This window comes from Gorilla gorilla, chromosome 7 (genome assembly GCF_029281585.2).
Source record: "Gorilla gorilla gorilla isolate KB3781 chromosome 7, NHGRI_mGorGor1-v2.1_pri, whole genome shotgun sequence".
NCBI classification, from domain to species: Eukaryota; Metazoa; Chordata; class Mammalia; order Primates; family Hominidae; genus Gorilla; species Gorilla gorilla.
Genome location: NC_073231.2, coordinates 148,851,162 through 148,871,701, shown reverse-complemented (window position 1 = coordinate 148,871,701; position 20,540 = coordinate 148,851,162). Strand labels below are relative to the sequence as shown.

The 20,540-nt window shown below is 57.1% G+C and overlaps 1 protein-coding gene and 1 long non-coding RNA gene across 6 annotated transcripts; one reads left to right on the top strand and one right to left on the bottom strand.

Moving 5' to 3' along the window:
• Window positions 1-2,202: 2,202 nt before the first annotated feature.
• Window positions 2,203-6,708, bottom strand: LY6E (lymphocyte antigen 6 family member E). 5 transcript variants are annotated; one of them, XM_063709566.1, is made up of 5 exons: window positions 5,991-6,081; window positions 5,458-5,744; window positions 3,598-3,701; window positions 3,179-3,298; window positions 2,203-3,046 (listed from the first exon to the last, which is right to left on the bottom strand). In XM_063709566.1, the coding sequence occupies exons 3-5, from the start codon at window positions 3,647-3,649 to the stop codon at window positions 2,823-2,825; spliced, it is 396 nt and encodes a 131-aa protein (XP_063565636.1). In that variant the 5' UTR covers window positions 3,650-3,701; window positions 5,458-5,744; window positions 5,991-6,081; the 3' UTR covers window positions 2,203-2,822. The 5 variants fall into 5 exon arrangements, with proteins under 5 accessions (XP_063565636.1, XP_055205755.2, XP_055205753.2 ...); XM_055349780.2 differs by having other exon boundaries at window positions 3,598-3,706; window positions 5,991-6,080; XM_055349778.2 differs by lacking the exon at window positions 5,458-5,744 and having other exon boundaries at window positions 3,598-3,706; window positions 5,991-6,109.
• On the top strand, window positions 6,277-17,892 carry LOC129524026 (uncharacterized). The gene is made up of 3 exons (XR_010135062.1): window positions 6,277-6,417; window positions 7,425-7,581; window positions 16,844-17,892. It is a non-coding gene; the product is annotated as an uncharacterized lncRNA (long non-coding RNA).
• Window positions 17,893-20,540: the final 2,648 nt, after the last annotated feature.

Here is a 20,540-nt window from a genome sequence, read left to right as displayed (position 1 = left end):
TGGCGACTCCTGCAAGGCACCGCAGAGGGCGGGGGTGTCAAGGGGGCAGAGGCTGTGGATGGGGGAGGCAGCGCAGCGTCCTGCCTGGGCCTCACTGCAGGAAGTCCCCACAGGGGTTGAGCGGTGGGGGGCGGGTGAGGGGCAGCCGGGACGGGCCGCCCATCCTCCAGAGGCTCATCCGCGGGCAGATGCTGGGAAGCGGGGAAGCAGGGCTGGATGGGCTGCGGAGAGGAGGGGGCCCAGTTCCGGGCCGGTGTGGAGACTGGGAAATCCCAGGTCCTAGCAGGGTGTGGTGGGCCCTGGGCGGGAGGCTCAGGTCCAGAGCCCTGAAACGAGGCTCTCTTCTTCTCCCTCCCCCAGGCTTCAGGAAATTGAAACTCAGGCGCTGGGCTCCTCCCCTCTCTGCTCCAGGCCCAGGACACAACCCGGGCTCCCTCCCTCTGCTCCCGTGCTCCCTCCCTCTGCTCCTGGAAACCACCTGTCCTTGGGGGGCCTCCAGCCTCCCGAGGGCGGGGCAGCAGGAACCCGGCGGGACTACCCTACCCACCACCAGCAGGAGGTTAGGGCTGCCTCTGACCTCAGCCCTAAACCCAGAGCAGAGGGAGAGCTGGGCCCCAAGTCCCAGATCCTAGGAGGACAAGCGGCTTCCATTCTGAGCATGTCTCCCCTGGGGAAACGAGGGGATGACTGCGCCCCCGTCTCAGTGTGGTTGCGAGGCTCAGTAACCAGTCAGCTCAGCTGGGAAGTGGAGGAGATGCCAGAGATGGAAGCGCAAGTTAGCTTTAGCAGAAACAAAGCATTTGTTAGAAATTCCATCATCGCCCAGCGCCCACCACGCTTCTGTGTCCCTGCAGTCAGATCCAGGTTCCCGGCCATGGCTTTTGGGTGCAGCTTCCTCTCACCAGCACCACTATGATCAACTGTCTGTCCCTCCAGCAAAGCCACCTGCGATTCCGAGTGAACAATGCAGTGAACGCACTGCACACTGGGGTCCGAACACCGGGATCTCTGTCCTCCTGGCTACAGTGCCCAGGCTCCTGGACCATCTGGTTTCCACCCTCTGTTCTCTGCTTGCATTTCTCAATGCTAGAGCGACCCACTCAGCGAATCCAAACTCCCCACGGAATCTCAAGCTCAGTCTCTGCAGGCTGCTCTGATGGGCTCCGGGTCCTTGCACAGGGAGAGCTGATCGGTGGCAGGCCCCTCCTCCCGCTGACCTCTTCCAGGCCCTCTCGCTCGGTTACGATAGGCCCCTCATGGGTGGCAGTAATGATTCATGTGTTTCAGACAGGAATCACTACCTCAGGGACCCAGGAGGAGGACACAGGTCTTTGACCTGCCTTGACCTCAGGGACCTGGGAGGACCCAGCTATTCACATCAGCTGCCGGGGGTAGGAATCTCGGGCCTCCACGTTGACCACCGGCCCCTCCTGCTGGACAGTGCCCCTGGGATCCTGACACACACACACCACAGTTTCTGGCCAGCTGGGGAAATTCAGGGTCAGGCGCTAAGTGGCTGAGACCCTGGCCGGCTCCCTCCTACTGTCCTGGAGAAATGAACAAACACACCTCCACTGGGTGTCTGTTCTTGTTTTCTCTCTCCAGCCCAAAGAGCCCTCTGGGCAGCGCACAGCACCCAACTGCAGACACGGCGGCCTGGGCCGGCTTCTTCTGTCAGGAGGCCGCCACCTGTTTGCCAGGGGGAAGCAGGCAGCGCTGCAGTCCAGGCACGGATGGGTCAGGGCTGCTGCCCAGAGCTTCTGCGTGGGAGCCCCCTGCCCCTCCCACAGGCCACTCACTACACTCCGGCCCATCTGTCCTGCCCCAGCCCAGCTTTTGTGCCCTCTGCACCAGCGGGTCCAGACAGACACCCTCCATTCCCAAGTCCTACGGCCCTGGGTGCTGCCCCAGCCTGAGCGTGCTCCTTCCTGCACCCGCTTTCTTTCCTCCATGCCCCCCAACACCTCCTTCCGCTGTGGGAGGAGGAACTCACTTCACCTGCTGAACCTGGGGCAGAAGAAAGGGCAGAGCACTGGGGAGGGGCTCCCTCTGAGGTCAGGCAAGCAGCTGGCTGTGGCTCAGGGGACTACTCCTCCTCCCCCACCACCCCCCTGGGCCATACCACAGAAGACCCCAGGACCCTCCAAACCTGGGGTGCTCTGCCTCTCCCCCAAAGGGGCAGCCACACTCAGAGCAGGAAGCTGGGGGACATCTGTATTTATTTGAGGCACCAAAGCAGCAGGAGGGCTCCAATGTGGGGGTGGGCTGGGGCAGGACTGGCTGGATTTGGGGCAGGGCCTAGACCTGGAAGTGGCAGAAACCCCAACCCCCAAAGGCTGCCCTTGAAGTGCATGCAGCTGTGCCAGGGCAGGGGGCTACAGGGACTGAGGCTCTCCAGGCTGCTGGCACACCTCCCTCCCCAAACATGGCCCCCAGAAGCCGCCACGTGCTCTCACGTGCACTGCACACCCACGTACACAGCCAGGCACACATCCCTACTGACACAGTCTCCCTGGGGACCCTGTCAGCATGTCCATGGGACTTGGTCCTGACGTTGGACCGTAAGACTCCAGGGAACTCTCGTCCCTTCCGCAGTCCCCCAAGGAAGGTCACATCATCCACCCCAGAAGTGAGGGCAGCTGGCCCCACTTGGGGCAGAGGCAGGGGCTGGGGCAGGTGGAGGTGCAGGGGGTGGGCCTGACCTGGGACCAAGGGCACAGATCAGGCGCGTGAGGAGTCAGGGGCTCCCATACACTGTGGGATCCAGAAAGGGCTGGGCTTTCCTTCCCGAGCTGGGGGATTGGGGGACAGAGTCTGGGCGGTCAGGGGCCAAACCGTAGCAGGGCCGGCAGCAGGCCCAGCAGCAGCCCAGCACCCAGCAGGGTGGCGCTTGCCCGCAGCCCACCATCGGCCGCGCTGAAATTGCACAGAAAGCTCTGGCAGCAGCTGATGCCCATGGAAGCCACACCAACATTGACGCCTTCTGGGATAGGGCAGGCCGGGGAACAGGTCTTGCTCAGGCTGTGGCCAAATGTCACGAGATTCCCTGCATGGGAAATGAGGCTGTCAGGGGAGAGACAGACAGCTGCAGACAGACAGCAATGGCCTCTGCTGAGCCCCGGCCCGGGCTAGGGAGATGGCCAGGGGAGGAAGGCACGGTCTGAGGCCTGGCACTCACCAATGCCGGCACTAGCAGACACGGTCACGCAGTAGTTGTCCTGGTCGGAGCAGATGGTCGGCTTCAGGCAGTACAGATTGCTCTTCTGGTTCAAGCAGGAGAAGCACATCAGCGAGCTGGCTGCGGAAGGAGGACACATCTGTCTCAGGGAAGCCTCCAGTGTCCCTCCCAGGCCTGACCCCAGTGGACATTTACTGAGAAATTACTGTATACCAGGCCCTGGGCTGAAGGCAGAGCAAAGACAGTGACACCCCACCCTGGCCGTCGAGCAGCTCAAGCAACACTCAAACACACAGTGAGACAGTGTGGCCAGGCCGGGTGAGCCCTCTGCTGGGGCGTCTGCTCAGGGGAGAGGGGTGGAGAGGGAGTGGAGCAGGGCACAGCTGGACAAAGGTCTGGGGTCCCCGAGGGCACCTCACCTCGCTCCACACCCAGAAGGGCAGCCAGCAGCACTGGCAAGAAGATCTTCATTCTGGAGAGGATGGCCGTCCTGCCTGGAGGTCACAAACCAAAGCAGCCCGTCCTGCTCTGGAGAGACACACTGGTTAGGGGGCCGGGTGGTGCCTCACTCCTCCCCAAGACCATGCACCCCCACTTTGCAGATGAGGACACAGCAGAGGGGCAGGGACCTGCCAGCACACAATGACTTCCCTGCTTCTCTCCTGACCCACTCCTCACTCAGTGCAGACATGCTCTAGGCTATCCGCCTCCTGAAACCTGGCAGGAAGGGGCTGCACTGGCAAGACGAGGAAACTCAGCAGCCTTCTCAGAACCACAGAAAAGAAGGCAGAGTGAGTGGCCTCTGCCAGTGGTCCTGTGTTGGCGGAATGGGGAATGGTGATCAGTCATAATATTAGCTAGTCTGGGGCTGGGTACAGCGGCTCACACCTGTAATCTCCATGCTATGTGAGGCCAAGGCAGGAGGATCACATGAGGCCAGGGGTTTGAGACCACCCTGGGCAATACAGTGAGACCTCCTGTTTCTACAAAAAATACAAAAATTAGCTGGGCGTGGTACGTGCCTGTGGTCAGCTACTTGGGAGGCTGAGGTGGGAGGATCTCTTGAGCCAGGGAGTTCAAGACTGCAGTGAACTATGATCATGCCACTGCACTGCAGCCTGGGCAACAGAGTGAGACCCTGTCTCGAAAAAAAGAGAAATCTATATACACATCTATATGCGTATCTGTCAGTGTATATTAGCTAATCTGTATCTAGAATTTTCCCTGGGATGGCTCAGTGTCTTGAGCCCAGGCAGCTCCCCTGACATGGAGACCTGGGGCCAGGTGGGGCATGGCTGAGGGGGAAAGCACTCCCCATTCCTGATGTTACTCAGTTCCGAGGAAAGCACCCCACTCAGTATCTGCTACTCCCCATTCTGTGGCTGGGAAATGGGCTCCGAGAGACAAGGCTGTGTGCCACTGGTCCCACCAGCAGGAAGGGGCCAGATGGGTCGGTGTGCTGCTCCTCGGCCTCTGCACAGGACCCTCTGCACTGCTGGAGAAAGAATCTGGAACACACCCAGCTGGGGTCGTGATTCTCTGTTTTGTGAGTGCATGGTGTTGGAGGGGGAGGCTGCTGCCTTCTGCCAGGGACAGCCGTGGGCAGAGGAGTGGGAGGTGCATCCCGGGCCTGGGGAGCTAGTGCTGGGCACTGGGGGTAAGGAGGATGCCTCAGAGAACAGATCTGGAGAGGGGCCCGCAGAGGCCCTAAGGGGAGAGCAGCAGGCCAGGACCGTGAGACCTGGGCTGACATCCTGGGGTTGGGAGTGGGAGCCCCAGATGGCCAAAAACAGTGCCAAGTCCGGCTGGGGCCTGTCCCCGCCTCCAGGGAGTAGCCCGAGGAGGAAGGATCTCCAATTCCTTTTCCCCCCACCCCCCTAAAGTGAGGTTCTGGTGTGGGGGGTCCCTGAGCTGTCTCTGAGGAAGTCCTAGCATACAGGGCCACAAACAGGTCCAGCTGGTGCCGCCACCTGCTCACTGGGTGGCACCCAACCCGCTGGGCCACCAGGCTGAGCTAAGGCACCGGTGGGAGCCGAAGGCAATTAGGAAGGCCGGGTGGGCCATGGAGCCCAGAGGGAGCCAGCCGGCAGGCCGTGGGGGGCGCCCCTGGGGCCCAGGCTGCAGGCTCATGGCTCATCCCCAGGCTCAGGGAAGCTGGCCCCTGGGAGCCAGGTATCTAGGGGCTGCCCAGCCAGCAAGAGGCGGGAGCCTCTCCTGTGTCCCGGAATGGGGAGGGGCCCGGCGGTCCACTCAGGGAGGCTGGGCTCCTTGGACCTCACCGCAAGCACCACCAGTGCCAAAACAAGAAGCGGGGGCGGGTTCCAGTGCTCCGGGGTGATATGCCGGGGGCGGTCAATCCTCCCTTTCCGGCCAGGAGCTCTGCAAGGTCCCGTGCCCCCTCCCCTAGTCCTCAAGGCTGTCCCTCCCGGCCCACGTAGAGGAGCCAGGAGCGTCCGGAGTTGGGTGATGGGCTCCAGTGGCTGCGCAGCCCTGGGGCGGCCGGGAGGCTCCTGGCGGCAGTCTCCGCCCGCTCCCGCCCCAGATCTTTGGAAACATTCGGGGAGGCCTGCGGGGGATGGGAGGAGAAGCTCAGCTCTCTGGGGACCAACCCACCGGCAACCCCAGCCCCTCTCCTGCGCCTCCCCGTGCGCCCCTCTTGCTCTCTCCCACCCTCTCCCGCCCCGGCCCCCGCAGGGCGCCTTCCGCCGCGCGTGGCTGAGCCGGGGCCGCGTGCACCGCAGCCGAGGCCGCCGGGTCTGAGCGCGTGCGCGCAGGTGGCGGGGGCGTCCCGGCCGGGGGCCCGCGGACTCACCGCCGGGCGGACGCAGGTACCAGCAGCCTGGCCGAGCTCCCCGAACCTCGCGCGCTCTGGACCGCGGCTGGCCCGGAGCCTCCCAGGCAGCCGCGCGGCCCCGGGGCGGGGGCAGGGGCGGGACGCGGGAGGGGCCTCCGGCGGGCGGAGTCGGCGAGCCCGCGGTGGGGGTCCCCGCGCCGCCCAGGCCTACCCCGGCTCCTTCGGACAGATGGGGAGGCTGAGGCCCAGAAGGGGGCTGAGACCACCTCCCAGTTTCCCCAGCGAGGTGGCGCCTGAGCCACGGCCAGGCCCGGTCTCCTTCCACCCGGCCCTGCTGTGCGCGCGGCAGGTGCTGACCTGGCGAGGCCGGACAGGGGACCAGGTCGGCGTGACCGTCACTGACACCTGGACAGTCCTCGTTGTGTTCGGGGTGGGAGGCCCACGGGTGAGCAGACGTGTTTGGGTGTGAGCACGGAGGAGGGGTGCCTCGGAGAGTGTCGGGGAGCAGTGTTGGGGGTCTCGCCTGCGGAGTGGAGCTCGGGAGGGGAGGACGCAGGCACCCCCGCAGCCTGGGATTCCTGAGGTCATCTTGTCCCTGCTTCCCGCTCCAGGCTGGGCTGTTCCTTGGCCATCCCTCAGGCGGGGGTGGGGAGACCGGCAAGGGTTGGGAGGTGGGAGGTTGTGGGTGCTGGCTTCTGCTGGGGCACTGAGGCTCTGCCATCGGTGGGTGCCTCTCCTCCCGCCAGGCCCGCTCCGAGGGGCTGTGGGCGCTAGGGCTCTGCCACCGGCCTGTTCTCCAGTTGACAGTGCGTTTCCTTTCTGGGTGACAGGGCGAGCACCAGGGAGGGGTCTTCTGAACCCCACACAGGAGTAGGGGGAGGGTGTGGGGAAATGCGAGGCTGGGCAGGTGGCCGTGTGGTCAGGAGGGGGCTGGGGCTGAGAGACACCTGTAACACCCCTGTCTCAAATCTAGGGGTGCAGTCAATGTGGCTGTGTGTGTGTTTTGCATGAGTGTGTGTGGTGCATGTGTGTGTGTATGGAGGCTGAGGCTGGGGCTCTGTGTGTCACGAGATGTCCTGGCCGTGGTATGATGGCATCGTGGGTGGGGCTTCCACAGCTTTGGGGGCGATGGCCCAGCTGTCTCTGGGGACAGGAGGCTCCATCAGGCTGTGGCCCGGGGGAGTCCCTGCATCTGGGTCTTACATGGGGCACAGGCAGGGCGTCTTCCCCTCTAGAATGTTGGCGGTGAGGGCAGGGGGTTCTGTCTCTGCAGCCAGCACCTGGGGCCATCCCTGCCATGACAGGGGCTCAGTAAGAACTGTGGGACGAAAGCATGGGTGGGTTTGCCCGCTTCAAGACAGGACCCTCTGATTCAGAAAACAAGCTGCATTAGGAGGAGGGCTGTTTGGAAAAAACTCTCAAACCATTTATCCTGTCTCTCACTCAACACAGAAGACATCAACACAGGAGACTCCCAAGACTGCTGGGGCCAAATGTGGCAGGTGGACGTCTCCCCGCCACCGAGCAAGCCATCAGTTCTGCAGCGGACACCAGCCGAGTGTCCTCCGACACCATTCCGGTACCTGCAGATAGCGTCAGATCCCACAGGGTGAGCGCTTAGCCCCAAGACACCTACACACACACACACACACACACGCACACACACACACGCACGCACACACATGAGCTGCGAGGGCCAGCCTCTGGAACTTCTTACCGACTGGCCCGATGTTGAGGTTCCCACTGTTAGAGGAACGCTTGCTCACCAGGCCTCTGGTTTAATGAAACGTGACCAGAGTGACTCCATCTTGAAGTGAGTAGGAGGCACTCACAAGGCACCCATAAGGTTAATGCTTATGGTCTAAAAACAGCCACGTCTCAAGCTGGACACCAATTATAATTGCAGAATATTTGTGGCCCTATGGGGCATCTCCCAGCAAGCCCGCAGACTGTCCAGATAACCCAAGAGTGCAGGCCACTTTACTCACAGATAATTTCAATGAGCAGCCTGAGGTTGGAGGATGAACGGTCACTGATGGCCCCCACAGCCCCTATCCTTAGTGAGTGCATCTGCCCATTCCAGGTGTAACTGTAGCTCCTTACAGTTTCTTGTAAGCAGAGGCACTAACAGAGGACAGGCCCTCCTCCTCCTGCTTTCTGAGCACGCCCCACTCTGGAACGGAGCCATTTCAAATAAACCTGCTTCTCTCACTGTGCTCTGTGGCTCACCCCAAATTACTTCCTGCACAACATCCAAGAACCCGCTCTTGGGGTCTGCATCAGGACCTCCTTTCCCAGCAATACTGCAGCCCCTCCCCGTTTTGCGTTCAATTGATTTGCAAGAGTGGCTCAGGGAACTCAGGGAAACACATTTGCAGTTAATTATAAACGGATACACATGAGAGGCACAGGGCGCCGTCTCCGTTCTCCGGGAAGGGGTGGGGAGCGTCCATGCTGCCCACGTGGCCCCTCCAGGAAACCTCTATGTGCTCAGCATTCCTGCCCCCAGGGCATGGGACTGATCCTCTCTGAATGAGCCTCTTTGGGCCCCTGATGAGAAAGGAGGGGGAGAACTGGAGACCTGCCTTGGGGCAGGTGAAAGGGGAGTAGGAGATGTCACAGAGATTCCATTTCTACCCACAACTGTGACAAGGGCCATGGAGTCCTGACCCGGCCGAATGCCAACTCTCCCCCCACACATCTACCTCCTTCTTACACAGCAGCACTCCTTCTCACACAGCACTCCCTCCCCCCTCACACAGCATTCCCTCCCCCCTCACACAGCACTCCCTCCTCCTCACACAGGACTCCCTCCTCCTCACACAGCACTCCCTCCTCCTCACACAGCACTCCCTCCCCCCTCACACAGGACTCCCTCCTCCTCACACAGGACTCCCTCCTTCTCACACAGGACTCCCTCCCCCTCACACAGCACTCCCTCCTCCGCTCACACAGCACTCCCTCCTCCTCCTCACACAGCACTCCCTCCTCCCTCACACAGCACTCCCTCCTCCTCACACAGCACTCCCTCCCCCCTCACACAGGACTCCCTCCTCCTCACACAGGACTCCCTCCTCCTCACACAGCACTCCCTCCTCCTCCTCACACAGCACTCCCTCCTCCCCTCACACAGCACTCCCTCCTCCTCCTCACACAGCACTCCCTCCTCCCTCACACAGCACTCCCTCCTCCTCACACAGCACTCCCTCCTCCTCACACAGCACTCCCTCCCCCCTCACACAGCACTCCCTCCCCCCTCACACAGGACTCCCTCCTCCTCACACAGCACTCCCTCCCCCCTCACACAGCACTCCCTCCTCCTCACACAGGACTCCCTCCTCCTCACACAGCACTCCCTCCCCCCTCACACAGGACTCCCTCCTCCTCACACAGGACTCCCTCCTCCTCACACAGGACTCCCTCCCCCTCACACAGGACTCCCTCCCCCTCACACAGCACTCCCTCCTCCCCTCACACAGCACTCCCTCCTCCTCCTCACACAGCACTCCCTCCTCCCTCACACAGCACTCCCTCCTCCCTCACACAGCACTCCCTCCTCCTCACACAGCACTCCCTCCTCCTCACACAGCACTCCCTCCTCCTCACACAGCACTCCCTCCCCCCTCACACAGGACTCCCTCCTCCTCACACAGGACTCCCTCCTCCTCACACAGCACTCCCTCCTCCTCACACAGCACTCCCTCCCCCCTCACACAGGACTCCCTCCTCCTCACACAGGACTCCCTCCTTCTCACACAGGACTCCCTCCCCCTCACACAGCACTCCCTCCTCCCCTCACACAGCACTCCCTCCTCCTCCTCACACAGCACTCCCTCCTCCCTCACACAGCACTCCCTCCTCCTCACACAGCACTCCCTCCTCCTCACACAGCACTCCCTCCCCCCTCACACAGCACTCCCTCCCCCCTCACACAGGACTCCCTCCTCCTCACACAGCACTCCCTCCCCCCTCACACAGCACTCCCTCCTCCTCACACAGGACTCCCTCCTCCTCACACAGCACTCCCTCCCCCCTCACACAGGACTCCCTCCTCCTCACACAGGACTCCCTCCTCCTCACACAGGACTCCCTCCCCCTCACACAGGACTCCCTCCCCCTCACACAGCACTCCCTCCTCCCCTCACACAGCACTCCCTCCTCCTCCTCACACAGCACTCCCTCCTCCCTCACACAGCACTCCCTCCTCCCTCACACAGCACTCCCTCCTCCTCACACAGCACTCCCTCCTCCTCACACAGCACTCCCTCCTCCTCACACAGCACTCCCTCCCCCCTCACACAGGACTCCCTCCTCCTCACACAGGACTCCCTCCCCCTCACACAGGACTCCCTCCCCCTCACACAGCACTCCCTCCTCCGCTCACACAGCACTCCCTCCTCCTCCTCACACAGCACTCCCTCCTCCCTCACACAGCACTCCCTCCTCCTCACACAGCACTCCCTCCCCCCTCACACAGGACTCCCTCCCCCCTCATACAGGACTCCCTCCTCCTCACACAGGACTCCCTCCCCCCTCACACAGGACTCCCTCCTCCTCACACAGGACTCCCTCCTCCTCACACAGCACTCCCTCCTCCTCCTCACACAGCACTCCCTCCTCCCCTCACACAGCACTCCCTCCTCCTCCTCACACAGCACTCCCTCCTCCCTCACACAGCACTCCCTCCTCCCTCACACAGCACTCCCTCCTCCCTCACACAGCACTCCCTCCTCCTCACACAGCACTCCCTCCTCCTCACACAGCACTCCCTCCTCCTCACACAGCACTCCCTCCTCCTCACACAGCACTCCCTCCTCCTCACACAGCACTCCCTCCCCCCTCACACAGGACTCCCTCCCCCCTCATACAGGACTCCCTCCTCCTCACACAGGACTCCCTCCCCCTCACACAGGACTCCCTCCCCCTCACACAGCACTCCCTCCTCCGCTCACACAGCACTCCCTCCTCCTCCTCACACAGCACTCCCTCCTCCCTCACACAGCACTCCCTCCTCCTCACACAGCACTCCCTCCTCCTCACACAGCACTCCCTCCTCCTCCTCACACAGCACTCCCTCCTCCCCTCACACAGCACTCCCTCCTCCCTCACACAGCACTCCCTCCCCCTCACACAGGACTCCCTCCCCCTCACACAGGACTCCCTCCCCCTCACACAGCACTCCCTCCCCCTCACACAGGACTCCCTCCCCCTCACACGGCACTCCCTCCTCCTCACTCGGCACTCCCTCCTCCTCCTCACTCGGCACTCCCTCCTCCTCCTCACTCGGCACTCCCTCCTCCTCCTCACTCGGCACTCCCTCCTCCTCCTCACTCGGCACTCCCTCCTCCTCCTCACTCGGCACTCCCTCCTCCTCACTCGGCACTCCCTCCTCCTCACACGGGACTCCCTCCTCCTCACACGGGACTCCTTCCTCCTCCTCACTCGGCACTCCCTCTTCCTCACACGGCACTCCCTCCTCCTCACTCGGCACTCCCTCCTCCTCCTCACTCAGCACTCCCTCCTCCTCACTCGGCACTCCCTCCTCCTCACACGGGACTCCCTCCCCCTCACACACCAGAGCAGAGAGATCATAAGACTGGGACGGGCCTGCTCTCATGCGGAGGCTTTTGTTTTCTTAATTTTTAAAATTTTAAATCAAGCAACCTCCGAACCAGAATAGGTTCAGAGAGACTTCCATGCCTAAGAGGCCTTTGGCCCTAGTTGTGGAAGACTTTTGTCCTGGTAGTGTCTCCGATGACGGGAGGAGGCTGCTGGGGCCTGTGGGGAGAAGTCCCATGGGTGAGAGTGAGCAGTGGGCCTCCAGCGAGAGGGCGGAGCCTGGAGCACTTTCCCCTGGCAGGACTGGGTTAGGCGCATGTGGAGTTTGGGGCACGTTTGCTGCAGGCTGCCTCCCAGCTCTGTCTCGGGTCTGGACTCAGGCGTGCCTGCTGTCAGGAGGGACCTGGTTGAAGGCCTGGCCCAGCAGGCGGTGTCTGGAGCCAGAAAGCCAGATGCTGCTGCCCCATGAAGAATGAGCTGGCGGCCTCACTACTGGGGCTGGCAGATGAGGCCACCGATGAGCTCTGCCCTGTTTTCTGGGTTCAAGAGGGAAGGAGCCACACCTGCCCTGTGTGCTCCTAGGACGGGTCAGCCACCTGAGATCTGCCCGTGGCCACGGGCCTCATCCTGCCCTGACCTTTCTCTGGCCACGATTCAGGGGTCCTGTGGGGGAGCGCCCCTGATTCTTGGCCTCCCCCATCCAGCCCCTGCTGCCGCTGCCTGTGTCTCTTGGAAGGCAGGGACTGTGGGGCTGGCCAGGAGGCCTGACGGGGAGTGCAGATGGCAGGACAGGGCAGGCTGGGGCGGGACGGGGCAGGCTGGGCTGGGACCTGCCTGCTGGCTCTGGCGGGAGGTAGGCTGTCTCCCAGCCTTGGCTCAGTGCGGGGAGAGCAGGCTGACTCTCTGGCTGGGCTGCCGTGAGCTCGCTGCCTGACCTCCCTGTGTCCAGGCTTCACATTCCAATGTGCAGCTGCCAGTACTCTGCTCTCAGGCTTGGTTCCCGCCTCTCCCAGGGCACAGTCCAAAGTGCTCCCGGGGATTTCAGCATCTGCTCCCACCACTGGGGCCTTAGGCTCTTCCTCTAACTTCCACTGCCCTTGACCCTGGCTCAACCCTGAAACCGAAGTTGGCTCCAGGCCTCCCTGAGTTGCTGCTTGTCCTCTCCTCTTGGGACATCTTCCCCAACCTCAGGGGAGGCCCCTCCCACAGAGTGACTGAGACGGTCTCAACCAGTTCAGAGGTTTACTTTGCCAAGGTTGAAGCCATGCCCGGGAAAAAGAGGCAGAAGCCACAGTAGGGTGTGCAGCCCACTCCTTTTCCAAAGAGGGTTTTGGGGCTTCAATATTTAAAGAAAGAAGTGGCCGCAGGGGAAGGAGGAAAGGAAAAAAGGGAGGGTCATATTCTTGTGAGGCTGTGATCAGTGTCCACTGCTCTCCAGGTTGCAGGTGAAAGCGGGGGCCAGAGGAACAGTTGATTTGTGTGTGTGTGTGTGTGTGTGTGTGTGTGTGTTTTGAGATGGAGCCCCACTCTGTTATCTAGGCTGGAGTGCAGTGGCGCGATCTCAACTCACTGCAACCTCTGCCTCCCGGGTTCAAGCGATTCTCCTGCCTCAGCCTCCTGAGTAGCTGGGATTACAGGCATGCACTACCACCACGCCTGGCTAATTTCTGTATTTTTGTAGAGATGGGAGTTTTGCCATGTTGGCCAGGCTGGTCTCGAATTCCTGACCTCAGGTGATCCACCGGCCTTGGCCTCCCAAAGTGCTGGGATTACAGGCGTGAGCCACGAGCCACCGCGCCTGGCTGATTTGTTGTTCATTTACATTTTCAGGTGAGGGAGGCCACCTGGGGAGACACGTGGCCTTCTATCTTGTAGCTGTCCGTTTAAGAACAAAAGGAAAGGCAGGGTTTTTTTTTGTTTTTTGCATGACTCAGTTTCCAAGCTTAACTTTTTCCTTTGGCATAGTGAGTCTGGGGACCCAAGATCTTATTTTCCTTTCTGTCACCCCCGCTTGGTTTTGGACTCCATGACAGCTGGACCCGGCTTCTGCGTGGTGAGTGCCTCTGAGTGGAAACACTTGTGGTGGTGTCGTATGTGTGTTTGAACACGTGGAGGGGATCTCCGAAGGAGTCACTGGCGGAAGTCCAGCAAGCCTCACTCAGAGAAGCCTCCTTATTTGTGTGGTCCCATTTGGTGAGCCCTGAAGGAGTTGTTAGTGGAAGCTCAACAGGCCTGATTGGGGGTGTCCGTCTGCTCGCCCATCTGGCCCAAAGACCACCCACTGAATTCCCGGTCAGAGGTCATCCCTCCCCACCTTGAGTGCATCAAAGACACCAGGGACCACAGGGGGCAAGTCTGAGCCTTGTGAGGTCAATGTTGGCTGCTGAGCGAGGTGACCTGTGTCTGTTTCCTTGTATTTTGCAACAGCTGGGATGGAAAATGTTAATTTTACTGGGCAGCATCTTGCAAAATCGAGAGGTTTTTTCCCCCTGTGATTCCATGAAGTGGAAAAAGGTGATTTTCCTTTGTGATGTGGCTTCGCCCCCATAGCTGTGGTTGGTGCTGTGAGCAGGGTCACCAGGGCAGCCCAGGGAAAGGGGACCCAAAAAACCTGGCATGCCAGCAACAGGGTAAGAATGTCTTACCGGGCTGGGCGCAGTGGCTCATGCCTGTAATCCCAGCACTTTGGGAAGCCAAAGTGGGCGGATCACCTGAGGTCAGGAGTTCGAGGCCAGCCTGGCCAACATGGTGAAACCCCGTCTCTACTAAAAATACAAAAAAAAAAAAAAATTAGCCAGGTGTGGTGGTGGGCGGCTGTAATCCCAGCTACGTGGGAGATTGAGGCAGGAGAATCACTGGAACCCGGGAGACGGAGGTTGCAGTGAGCTGAGATCGCACCATTGCATTCCAGCCTGGGCAATAAGAGTGAAACTCCACCTCAAAAAAAAAAATAAATAAAATAATAATAATGCCTTACCAGCCAGGCTTCTGGGCCCTCTCTCTCTGTGCATACTGCTTGAGTGAATGGTAAAAACCATTGTTTATTAATGAGAAAAAGGATTTGTGAGGCTAGTCTGAGGCTGTAGCAAATCTGGAGTACCTTGTGCTATGAATTCGTTTTTCTCTGTTGTTCTGTCATAAAGAGGGGGCACCACAGGATAAACATGAGCTCAGGACCCCTGGAAGCCCACGGCTCAACCTGGTCCGACAGGCTGGTCAGTGACAAACTTTGCTGCGGGTTCCTGGAGCAAAAACTGGAGGAAGTTTCCCTCTTGTCTTGGTTTATGTCCTTGAAAGCGTGACTTTGTGACCATGTGCAGGAATTCTCTCCTGGTCTCCACCATCCGGAGGGCAGGAATTTTCAAGTTCACGTCAGGCGGCTGGTCCAAGAGGACCAGGAGTCAGAAATGAGTTGCCTTGCTCTTCCCCTGAGTGTGTTGAGCCCTCTCAAGAGTTTTGTCTTAAAAGGTCTCGTCCCTACAGGGCTTTTACTGTCTATCGCTTTCTTCTTCTTCTTCTTTTTCTTTTTTTGAGACAGAGTCTCACTCTGTCGCCCAGGCTGGAGTGCAGTGGCGCAATCTCGGCTCACTGCAAGCTCTGCCTCCTGGGTTCATGCCATTCTCCTGCCTCAGCCTCCCGAGTAGCTGGGACTACAGGTGCCCACCACCACATCCAGCTGATTTTGTTTTTGTATTTTTAGTAGAGACAGGGTTTCACCGTGTTAGCCAGGATGGTCTCGATCTCCTGACCTCGTGATCTGCCCGCCTCGGCCTCCCAAAGTGCTGGGATTACAGGTGTGAGCCACCGCGCCTGGCCTCCTATCACTTTCTTAAGCCCATTTCTGAGAGTAAATTCTTGGGGATCACGGAGATGCCTGCTTTACTCCCTTTCTGGAAATACCTTTTGCTAATATGGTAAAAACCTGGAAAATTGCCATCTGGACTTTAGCGGGCTTTTTAGATTGAGTTGCTGTTGGAACTGACTCCTGGGAAAGACACCAGCAGCCACCTTGTGCTAGAGATCAGCTAGCTAAGGCTCTGGTGGTTCTTTGCAATAGTGGCCTGGGTTCAGTTCCTGGCTTTGGGAGTGAGTCCTTCGTGGTCTAATACTTGCTGGACTTTTGCCACTTATTGATTATTTTCCCCTCTGTGGACAGCTTCTGATTTTCTGTCTTGAACTACCTTTGGGGAGATTTTAGACATTGTAAAAATCACTTATTATCTCTTTGGAGACACTTTGAATATCTGTGGTTAAGTCATCCTCTTCGTTAAGGCTCACTGATTTACCTTTAGTAAAACAATTCAAAAGCCAGAAATATTGGCCCGTTGTCCTGGCTGAAATCTGGTAATAAAAGATTTATTATTATTATTATTTTTATTTTTGAGATGGAGTTTCACTCCTGTTGCCCAGGCTGGAGTGCAATGGTGTGATCTTGCCTCACTGCAACCTCCGCCTCCTGGGTTCAAGCAATTCTCCTGCCTCAGCCTCCCGAGTAGCTGGGATTACAGGTGCCCGCCACTATGCCTGGCTAATTTTATATTTTTAGTAGAGATGGGGTTTCACCATGTTGGCTAGGTTGGTCTCGAACTCCTGACCTCAGGTGATCCACCCACCTCGGCCTCCCAAAGTGCTAGGATTACAGGCGTGAGCCTCCATGCCCAGCCAGATTTTAAAAGGATTTTTCTTTTGAGAGCTCTATAGTTAGAAATCGACTTCATTAAAGCCGACATTTGGGCTATATTTGTGCAGATATTGTTTTAAAGCCCCTGCTCTCCCTCTAAACACTTCTTAGTCAACGGAATTCTGTCTTGATTCTTCATTTCTGTCTGTCTGTGTATTTAATGTGTCGCTTGTGGTCTTTCTATAAAACAGCTCTAATTGCCGGGTGCGGTGGCTCATGCCTGTAATCCCAGCACTTTGGGAGGCTGAGGTGGGTGGATCACCTGAGGTCGGGAGTTCAAGGCCAGCCTGACCAACATGGAGAAACCCTGTCTCTACTAAAAATACAAAATTAGCCGGGCGTGGTGGTGCATGCCTGTAATCCTAGCTACTCAGGAGACTGAGGCAGGGGAATCGCTTGAACCCCGGTAGGCTGAGGTTGCGGTGAGCCAAGATCGTGCCATTGCACTCCAGCCTGGGCAACAAGAGTGAAACTCCATCTCAAAAAAAAAAAAAAAAAAAAAAAAAAAAAAAAAGAGCTCTAATTAACTGAATTAAAGAAAAATAGGCTAAAAGTTGGAAGACAGCCGACAACGTAGCCAGGTGAAACAGCTGCCACTGAGGGGCAGAGACAACTGGCATGTTTCCAACAGATCTTCAGAGGGAAGGCACCAGGAGTGGACTGCAGGAGGACACAGAAGCTAGGCTGAAGCGGGAGGAAGCTGGGAACCCTGCACGGGGCCACTGTGCACTAGGACTCGTTACTGGTCCCCAAGACTCAGGGAGAATGGGTGAATTGAACTGGCAAGGAGGAGCCCACTGTCACTACGGGCCTCTGGAATCCTGGCAGGAGGAGATTAACCACCATGGACACTCGAGGTGGCAGAGAGAGCTGCCTAGAGAAGGTGTGTGGGCAGCAGCCAGCTGAGGCAGAGCCCGGAGGGTTTGGTGCAGGAGCGTCTGTAGTGGAGGGCCATCCCCCAGGCTCAAATTCCTCCCATAGGAGATTTTAGCCCTAGGGGAGCTGTTGTATGCGATCTTTGCAGGGCGGTCTTGCCCATCAGATGGGGCCAGTCTGACCCGAGCATGCCTTGGTCTGCTGGCCTCTCTCAGGGCCCCGGCCTGGCCACGCCTGCTTGCAGGGCAGCTCTGGGTGCCCTGGGGGCCTGCAGCATAGCTTCTGCACTGGTGGACCATGCCTGATTGGTGGAGAGCTCCAGCAGGGCAGCCCCCACATCCCTGTGCCAGCCTGCCCACTGCCTCCCACACTGCAGCTTCTCCAGGGCCCACTGTCACCCCCCATCTTGCTTTTGCCAGTGCATGTCTGTGCAGGTGGGTTTTGCTTTCCTTGCCCGCCAGTGTACCTGTGTGTTTGCACCCTGCCCTGCCATTGCTGTGGCAGGAGTACCATTTGCCCCACGCCCCCTGCTGACTGCCATTGCAGTTGGAGCCTTGGCAGATGCAGAGCCAGCCAGCCCCACCTCCCTTGCACCCCACTCTTGCACCAACACTGTTGCGGGAGTGAAACTAGGCACAGAACAGGGACCACCCTGCCTGTGGGGCACAAAGAATGCCACAGGCCTGGGCCTGCCGGTGCTCCACCTCCATCCCAACACCACCACCAGCATGGCTGTTGCCAGCAGGGGGCCCTGCCCCACAGGTGCTTTCTTCTGCCACTGTGGTGAACACCTGCACAGAGGCAGGCACCCCAGCACTTGCTAGCACCCTGCCACAACCGATGAACGTGCACCCTGTGCTGCTGCCACCACGGCTGTTGGCATGTGCAGGCAAGAATGGATCCCGCTGCCACTGCACTGCAAAATGCACTGGCTGGCACCACCTATCAGAGTGTAGTGACCGGTAGTGAGGAGCACCTTGATCCCTCAGTGCAGTTGATTCGTAACCTCCAGGAGCCAGAGAACAAAGTTGGTGCCTGATACAAGTCCCCCAGTTAGAGCACACAGTCCGGGAGTTGGGAACTGAGCCTTGGCCCCCTAAAATCATCCAGAAACAAAGCCAGTCAGCTGAATCCAACTTATACTACAATCAAATCCTCAAGGTCATCAAATAGGATAAAAGAAAAAAAATCATCCAAAGGTTAGCAACTTCAAAGAGCATAGGAACATCAGCCCAAAAGATAAGAAAGAACCAGTTCAAGAACCAAGACAACACAAGCCAGAGTGCCTTCTTTCTTCCAAACGACTGCCCCACCTCTCCAGCACGGGTTCTGAACCAGGCTGAGATGGCTGAAATGACAGAAATAGAATTCAGAATATGGATAGGAACCAAGATCGTTGAGCTGTAGGGGTACGTGGAAACCCAATCCAAGGATGATAGGAGTCACAATGAAATGATGCAGGAGCTGACAGACAAAATTGCCAGTATAGAAAAGAACATAACTGACCTGATAGAACCGAAAACCACACTATAAGAATTTCATAATGCAATCAGAAGTATTAATAGCAGAATATACCAAGTGGAGGAAAGAATCTCAGTGCTTGAAGACTAGCTTTCTGAAATAAGACAGTCAGACAAGAATGGAGACAAAAGAACTTTGAAAAGGAATGAACAAAACCTCCAGGAAATATGGGATTCTGTAATCCAAATCTGTGACTCATTGGTGTCCCTGAAAGAGATGGGGAGAGTGTAAGCAACTTGGAAGACAGATTTCAGGATATCATCCATGAAAACTTCCCCAGCCTAGCTAGAGAGGCTGCCATCCAAATCCAGGAAACTCAGAGTAAGATACTCCATGAGAAGATCATCCCCAAGACACATAATCATGAAATTCTTCAAGGTTGAAATGAAAGGAAAAAAGTTAAAGGCAGCCAGAGAGAAAGGCCAGGTCACCTACAAAGGAACACTTATCAGACTAAGAGCAGACCTCTCAGTAGAAACCCTATAAGCCAGAAGAGATTGGGGGCCAATATTCAACATTCCTAAAGAAATTCCAACCCAGAATTTCATATCCGGCCAAACTAAGCTTCATAAGTGAAAGAGAAATAAGATCCTTTTCAGACAAGTAAATGCTGAGGGAATTTGTCACCACCAGACCTGCCTCACAGGAACTCCTGAAGGCAGCACTAAATATGGAAAAGAAAGACTGTTACCAGCCACTACAAAAACATACCAAAGTACACAGACCAGTTACACTATAAAGCAACCACACAAACAAATCTGCATAATAATCAGCTAACAAGATGACAGGAGCAAATCCACATATATCAATACTAACCTTGCATGTAAATGGGCTAAATGCCCCCATTAAAAGGCACAGAGTTGCATGCTGGATAAAGAACCAATACCCATCGGTATGTTGTCTTCAAGAGATCCATTTCACATGCAATGACATCCATAGGCTCAAATAAAAGGATGGAGAAAAATCTACCAAGCAAATGGAAAACAACAAATCAGGGGTTGCAATCCTAACTTCAGACAAAACAGACACTAAGCCGACAAAGATCAAAAAAGACAAAGATGGGCATTACATAATGGTAAAGGGTTCAATTCAACAAGAAGACCTAACTATCCTAAATATATATGCACCCAACATAGGAGCACCCACATTTGTAAAGCAAGTTCTTAAAGACCTTCAAAGAGACTTAGACTCACACACAATAATAGTGGGAGACTTTAACACCCCACTGACAGTATTAGACAGATCATTAAGGCAGAAAATTAACAAAAAAATTCAGGAGCTGAACTCAGCACTGGAACAAATGGACCTGATAGACACCTACAGAACTCTCCACCCCGAAACAACAGAATATGCATTCTTCTCATTGCCACATGACACATACTCTAAAATAGATTACATGATTGAACAAAAAACACTCCTCAGCAAATACAAAAGAACTGAAATCATAACAACCAATTTCTCAGACCACAGCACAACCAAATTAGAAATCACGACTAAGAAATTCACTCAAAACCATGCAATTACATGGAAATTGAATAACCTGCTCCTGATTGACTTTTGCATAGATGATGAAATTAAGTCAGAAATCAAGACGTTCTTTCAAACTAATAAGAACAAAGATACAGCATACCAGAATCTCTGGGACACAGCTAAGTCAGTGTTAAGGGGAAATTTAGAGCTCTAAAGGCCCACATCAAAAGTTAGAAAGATCTCAATTTAACAACCGAACATCACAACTAAAAGAACTGGAGAACCAAGAGAAAACCAACCCCAAAGCTAGCAGAAGACAAGAAGTAGCCAAAATCAGAGCAGAACCGAAGGAGACTGAGACATGAAAACCATTCAAAAGATCAACAAATCCAGGAGTTGGTTTTTTGAAAAAGTTAATACAATAGATAGACCACTAGCTAGACTAATACAGAAGAAAAGCG